At 39.8% G+C, this 7,449-nt stretch overlaps 1 protein-coding gene across 1 annotated transcript in view; it reads right to left on the bottom strand.

Annotated features, from left to right (window-relative positions):
• RAPH1 (Ras association (RalGDS/AF-6) and pleckstrin homology domains 1) overlaps positions 1–7,449 on the bottom strand; it is a 69,487-nt gene that overhangs the window by 12,480 nt on the left and 49,558 nt on the right. Inside the window, 4 exon segments of the mRNA XM_018554025.1 lie at positions 918–1,038; positions 1,803–1,901; positions 4,058–4,168; positions 6,278–6,421. Coding sequence (XP_018409527.1) covers positions 918–1,038; positions 1,803–1,901; positions 4,058–4,168; positions 6,278–6,421 — 475 coding nt within the window.

The raw sequence follows: 7,449 nt of genomic DNA, 5'->3' as shown, positions 1-7,449 counted from the left end.
GCACCTCTATCAACGCTATAGGTCCAAATCCTATGTAAGCTCTACACAGCTCGGTATCAGGCCAAAGGGTTAGGTACCTTCCAACTCCCCTTCACCTCAGGTGTTTGAGTCTGGGAACGATACTGCCAGAAATCCATTGAGCTCCTTACTTTCTGTAGTGCTGCAGTTTTTCACTATCTTTGCTGCACTGAAATCCCGAACCAGCATTGCTCTGGACTACAGAACACCTCCTCCACTCCATAGCAGAAAGGAGAGGGTTGTAAGAGGGGCTGTTCTGTTGTCTAGCAGGTGATAACTGGACAAGGCTGACAACACCTCTTGGGATTTTAGTGCACAGAGGTAGCACTGTCAGCTCACTAGAGGAAGATCAACAGGCATATTTTCTATACCTGGGCAGTTTTAAATGGATAAAACATCAGGAAATGAGCAAGTATTGTAGTGATGTACTATGGGTGTATATTTTGCCCAGAAAAGCAGTTTAACATTGATCACACAGAACGCAGCAGGAGTAATAAAAAAACCTCCTTTATACAGTGTCATAATGGCTGCAGCAGTGGGGCAGAACCACAAAGTCCAGCAGGGAGATGAAGCCACTTTCAAAGAGAAACCAGCATGTTATTCTTTCCATTCATCCAAAACCGAAATATCATTTCTGGGACATTTTTGCTTTCAAAACTAACATAATACTACATGAAAATATCACAAGTATTCAGTTACCATGAAGCTGAAAAATAATTCTTCACATCAGTCTTTATGTTTCTCGAAGATACTAATGATTACATGGAAGAAATAAAAAGGGAAGAATTCAACAAATCCAATAAGAACTTTGAAGTTCAATCCTCTGTGGTTCAGAATTCCATGGCTGGGTTTCTTTCTGAGGAAAAGGATCTGGCTTCATGCAGAACCATCCGACTTACCTGGCAAACTGGAAGAGCTGGATCCGGATTTCATGCTGGAACTAGACAGGGATGTCCAATCATAAGCTGCCTCTGTCCTCTTCAAAGCCTCCTGATAATTAGTGTAGAGCTGCTTCCCATACTAGAAGAGAAAATGGCACTTTATTCATTAGGTCCTACAAGAACATTTTGTTACAAAAAATGTAATTCAATAATTTTTAATTGCTGTATAAATAAAGTTATATTTATTATTATGTTACTATATCTGCTCCCAACATGTTTAGAACATGTGCTACCCTGTGCTTAGTCTGTTACATGCACCTAGTATGTGCCCAAGTCAGGTTTGTGAATATAGCGTAGAGCATAGAAAACACTTGTAAGGCTGACCAAATCCCACAGGAAGAGCATGTGCCAGAAGTTAATAAACACCTACTGACTTGGAACTGGCACACTCTCTAGAAGACAGATCACAACTCCCAATGTGCTTTATGTGTACACAAGACTTTAGCCAATGTCAAAGATTAGAAGCCTCTAATGGTTTAAATAGGGTGTTTTTTCTTTTGCTGGAAGAAACAATTCATTACAACATAACTAGATCAATGTCAGAATTTTCTGTTACTGGTCACTGGATCATTACATTCTTCTATACTCAGTTTCTTGTCCAGACCTGGAGAGTTTACCATTATGACCTTTATTGTTCATTTGATGTTAGCTTTGTCTGTTTTTATCCTTAGATCAGGCAGTTGACAGGACTTATAATAAATGCGCACTGAGGAATCTGATCGCTCTTCCTTTCATTGACAGTAACCAGATGTAGACAATGTGATGAACACTAAGGCCCCTGGCTTCATGTAAGATGAATGTGTTCCTATTGTATAGGCTGAAAAGGAATGTGAGGGAGTTTACCTTTGCTATGCGGATTCCGTTAACCCACTGGTGTAAAGTTCGGACATCATCACAGCACAGATACTTGATATACTGAGACTTTTTCTGGATTTGTGGATGCTGTAAAATAATGAATAAGCACATCAATATTTCATACTAGATTTTCTGCTGAACAGCAAAAACACAAAACACATTCTATTTGTTCAAAGTTTATTTACAATTTGTTACAGATATACATGTTCAACCTAGCAACAGCTCGGAAAGAAATCCTAAAATAACATTGTTTCACACATAACAGGAAAGCACATCTTTCAACCCTCCGTATTTTGTCAGTACAATCTGGATTTCTGGACTCAAAAGGGGTGTGACATAGCAGAAATAGGTGTGTATTTGCTGTAATCTGGGTGCAAATGAAAGATCAGAGCAGGGTGGATAAAAGGATGAGGACTACCCCTACTGCAAGCTTACAATCTAATATCTGAAACATAGTCTAATGCTATTACTGAAATTGTCAAACTATCCAAAAAAGGAGAAGAGGGCATATGGCAAGCTCAGAAGACTTTTTCTTCAAAGATAACTTGTATCAAAATGTATCAGGAAAAAGTCTCTTTCTCCTGATACATTTTGATACAAGTTATCATCTTTGAAGTGGCTTTAATCACACGCGGACTGGTTGTCGATATTACAACAGAGTTTTCATTTTTTTTTAAAAAGGAAGAAATATTGTTTTTATTGCCACCAAGGTTACATTTACCAGGATCCCATATTTAAATCTTTTTAACTGGATGGGGTGTTGCAATTTAGAGAATACATTATTGGGGATGTATGTCTCAATACACCTATATAATTAAAGATGTTTTTTTCATTATTAATGTGTTGGCTCTTTGTCTGAGGTATCTCTGCTATTGAGAGGGCTCTTTTGCTATATTACTGACATTGTATCGATTTATACATATTTGTTATTTTCTATAGTGTGGATTACCATGTTATATACAGTATAATTTATGTGTGTGTGTGTGTGTGTGTGTGTGTGTGTGTGTGTGTGTGTGTTTTTTTTTTGCTTTAGGCCAGGGATCCTTTAAAAAGCTACACTTTAAAAGCAGACCACCACTGGATGGCAGTGTAGGTAAAGAAGCAGACAGATCAAAATGAACTGTGAAGGTTTACATATGATGCACACACATTCCCATTTCATAAGATTCTGAAAAGGGATTGCCAGAGTTCATCACCAGGCTGATGATGCTCAGAAGACCAACACTATACTGTCCATGGGAGGACAGTATAGTGTTGAAATGGTGGTGTTTTTCAAAGACACATCATAACTGACAGTAATTCTGAGAATGCAGTAAAACACTTTGTACCAGTTACTCAGACAAAATAACTGCATACTGACCTAAGCTATTTTTTTTATGTATGAAAGTCATGTGAGGTAGCACTGGAAAGAGCAGCTATAGTATGTCAGTTTCAGCTCCACACTCCAAAGAGTTTACTCCACAAAAACCTGATCAAGCCCTGCTACGGCTCCAACACATGATACCAGGTACAAGCTCTAGAGCAGTGTTTCAACCTTTTTTCAATCGGGGCACCCTTTAAAAGTATGCAAAATCTCGAGGCATTCTAGTCTACAATGTAAAAAACAAACATTTATAAAATTATGTGCAGTTCCCCCCTAAATCTATACAGACCAGTATTCTAGATAAGGAGACCTAAAGCCCCGCCCCCCCACCAAAAAAAAGACAATGGGTTCCCTCCTCCACAACAAAGTAACTCTCCTTTACATCAGATGCCACCACTTTCAATAAGGAGCCCCCTAGATTCACATCAAGAGACCTACCTTAAAATTCTCACCATGGTGAGGCTGCGGAAGCATGGCAGAGGGTGAGAGATGGAGCAGGTTTGGACGGAAGCAAACGTCTAACTTCTTCTGAATGCTGGGAAGCTCCTGGAGGCAGCCTGCCCTGGATTACCATCATGTGTTTCCATGGTGCTGGTGGCTGGCTCACCTACATCATGGAAATGCATGACACTGTGCAAAAGTTTGAATGTACCCGTGACAAAGTCAGAAGGCGCCCTGGTTGAGAATGGCTGCTACAGAGCTAGGCCTTGCCATCAACACTCTACAACAAAATGATCAAACACACTTATAGAGACTGTAAATGGAACAAACTAATTCCTGCCGAATTCCATGTGTCTGTGCCACAAAGAGCAGAGGTATGCATTGTAAAGCAACCTTCAAAACAGTTCAGTCAGTAATGTCATTAGGACTAAAGGCTTACCTTTAACACCAGGCAGTAGTCAGTGGGTGCTTTATATTTGCTGCGGTATTCCTGACCATAGTAAACATTAACGTGATCCAGTTGAAGAAAACAGACAAGGTCTCTAGATGCCTGAAAACCAGAGTGATTAAAATATTTTTAGTTTTAAGCAATGTCATTTAATAATATTTTATACAGTTCTTCATGATGCTCAGAAGGCCAACTCTCTACTGTACATGGCAGGGTCTTCTGTGTCAGTAAAAGTCTCGAGATGTTTTAAAATCCCACTAAACAGTACTTTCTCCTGTCCTGTATATATGGCACTTACCCAGGCACTGGATGATTTTAAAAATGTTTATTTGCATGTATATCACATTAGCTGAAATCGTCTAAGTGTATTTTGTATTCCAGTGATATCACTTTGATGGCACTTCACATGCTGGGCAAGACTACCTCAACTATCACCAGGTACTGACATGCACAAAGATGTAGATGTGAGGAAGCAACCCAAAGAGCTGCCAACCAATCCAGTGATCTTCTAGAAGTCCTGCTCAGTCTGTCAAAGGAAACATTTTATTAAGCTCAAATTAAAGTGAATCTGCCAGGCAAGATCACCAGCAGCCTGAGAATCGGCACACATCACTTTTTGTTTAACAATGTTCCCTTGACAATGTTAACAGTTCACCGAACATCTTGCTGCCTAAAGGGAAAACATGATTGTTTTTTATTTTAGTTTATTATATAAAATCTGTACTTTAAAAACATTTAATACAAGGTGCACCCAAGACACTAATTTTGCAAATCATTTTGGGCTTTAAAAGGAAAGAACGCAGTGCTGACTGGTTTTGTCTAGCTGATATTAAATGGGGTGTATAGACAGAGGAGAGAGAGGAAGTATGCCCATCGTCTGTCTTATTCAGCAATGCCATTTAAGCTCCTGCAACTGAGCTCTTAACCCCTTCGTGACTGACGATGTACAGTGTACGTCGCCAGCATCGGGGCTGTTTAAACAGACTCCCGGTGACTTTTGCCGCCGGGAATCTGTTTAAACTTGTAGAGCCGACTGTCGGCTTTACAACAGAAGCGATCCTGGCGACTTACCTGTCGCCAGATCGCTTCTGCGTCCCGAAGAAGGGGCCGTGCTTCCCGGGCTCCGTTGCACCTCCTACGGGCCCGGGACCGGCGATCTTGGTGTCTGTGGGGAGCTGGTCTACGAACTTCCGTTCATCGATCCCCTCCCCGTTCTATGGGACCGGGAGCGATGCAGATTGCATCACTTCCGGCCCTTGGGTTACAAAAAATGAAAAAAAGGCCTCAGTCATGAAGGGGTTAAAGCAGTAAAGAAGGTAAAAAAAAAACCTGCCCTTTAAAGTGTATTTCTACTTTTGCAGCCCAACAAAGGGTTAAAGATTCCAAGGCTTTGCTTGGCACACTGTGTGTCAATGCACTTTAACATGTCTTAGTCTGTTACCTACTTGCACATTGCAAGCTATTCTAAACAATACAAGCTGCTAGGGTTTTATGTGTTCTTCGAAGAACAGGTTTAAATTTTTTTTACATTAATTTAGATATGGGAACACAAACATATAGTGGGGAGTTCTCAAATTTGACTGTGAGGGTACGTACACACTAGCAGCTGCGCAGTAGAGCATAGCTGCTGGTGGGAACATACCCTCACAGCCCAAACAGTGCTGAACACTGTTGCTTTTTTTTTTGTAGAACTTTATTGAAATTTTACAAGTTACATTTGATTCAGTTCTATTGGCTCACCGCAGTGCAATGCGACTGCACCCCGTCTCACCATGGTGTGCTTAAAAAAAAAAAAGTACTGCATGCCGTACTTTTTTTCAGCATACACACCACCAGAAAGCGGTGGTGTGAACTAGCCCTGTAGATGAAAATACACTTCAAATTGAACACTGGTGTCACTTTAATCTGTCCTGTTTTCTATTTAAACAGCTAATCATATATTTCTGAAGCCATTTTAAATACTAAACCTCTAAGTTACAAGTACCAACTTGCTGGCTATTGTGTAAACAGATAGAAAATGCATAGTTTATTTGGTGCTCCCCATCCCTTTCATGCAAAAAGCTCAATATGAAATATATAACATAACATTTTAAGTATAAGGTCAGCACGACAGGTAGTTTGACTGGGATTGCCAAAATGTTTTGTTTTTTTTACAACTGTACATTAGAGTAGGTTACAAACATGTAAGCATGCTGCTAAACACCACATTACCTTCGCTTTTCCTTTAGGTACATAGTAAATACCAGATGCTCGGAGTAGGAAATAGCGCTTTTTCCAGGATTTTTTCCCATCATCCTTTAGCCAAAGGACCCCCTCAATTTCTGGGACAGATACTGAACTACCACAGAAGCATTCCTAAAGACACAAGACATGAAGGCTAAATAAAACCAGTAGTTTTGTAATAACTCACAGTGACATATATAACCATAACCAAATCACTTTAATGTAAATGCTATTATACATTCATGCAAGTGGAGCATCTTAAGATCTGCATCACCTTACACCATGTGTTCACCATGTGCTGCAATGCAGCTGTTTGAGGAGTAAAAGCTACTATGGTCACTTCAAAAGGAATCCATATTCCTAATCATGTTTTATGTCCGTCCCATGAGAACAAAAAGGAAAAACTCAACCACTGAGAGAGCTAGAGGTGTTTTATATTCTCAAAGTCCATGTCCTCATAAAGGTCAGTCCTGTCCATGAATTCCAGTGCTTTCAGGCAGGAATTCTACAGCTTGAGGCTCTGAGACAGGAGCATTCCTAGTATTTACTATAGCATACATTTCTACTATTTTAACTTTAGGCATAGCTTTTTACCTCAACGTTTGATGCTAAATGTGCAAAAGAGGTTACATATCAATTAATTAGCCTCTCCTCACCTGCTTTCCCTCCCTTGTCACCAGCTTCTTGTGCACAGGAAGTTATCCGCTCACAAGAGTTTACAAAATCAACATCAACAGTTTTTGCACTTATTAAACAAATCAAACCATTTGAGTGCTATATTTAGCGGACCAAAAGGAAACAAATAAGAGCAGAGCATTGTTAGGGTTTACATACACTTTAACTGGAGTTGGGCTTTAGTTTAGGACTGTAATTGGCATACTATAATAATGCAACTTATAGTGAAATAGAAAAATGTTTACGATTAGGGAAATTGTCATCCTGCTGAAAGCGCTGATTACTTCTTTGCTCACTTTATTAAGAACTAATGAATCAACAGCTAAGAGGAAGTTACACAATTTTCCAGACAAAATAAACCCATGTAACACAGGGCTGAGCAATTCTCAGATGCCAAGCAGGCGTTGTGCCCAGAATGGTCTACAGCTTGGAATATCTAGCACGCTGAAAGACAGATTTAAAGCCCAACTTAACTTTCTACTGAA

The sequence above is a fragment of the Nanorana parkeri genome, unplaced genomic scaffold (assembly GCF_000935625.1).
Source record: "Nanorana parkeri isolate BGI_ZX_2015 unplaced genomic scaffold, ASM93562v1 scaffold139, whole genome shotgun sequence".
Taxonomy (NCBI): Eukaryota; Metazoa; Chordata; class Amphibia; order Anura; family Dicroglossidae; genus Nanorana; species Nanorana parkeri.
The sequence above is the reverse complement of the archived record's forward strand: the minus strand, read 5'-3'. Positions and strand labels throughout refer to the sequence as shown.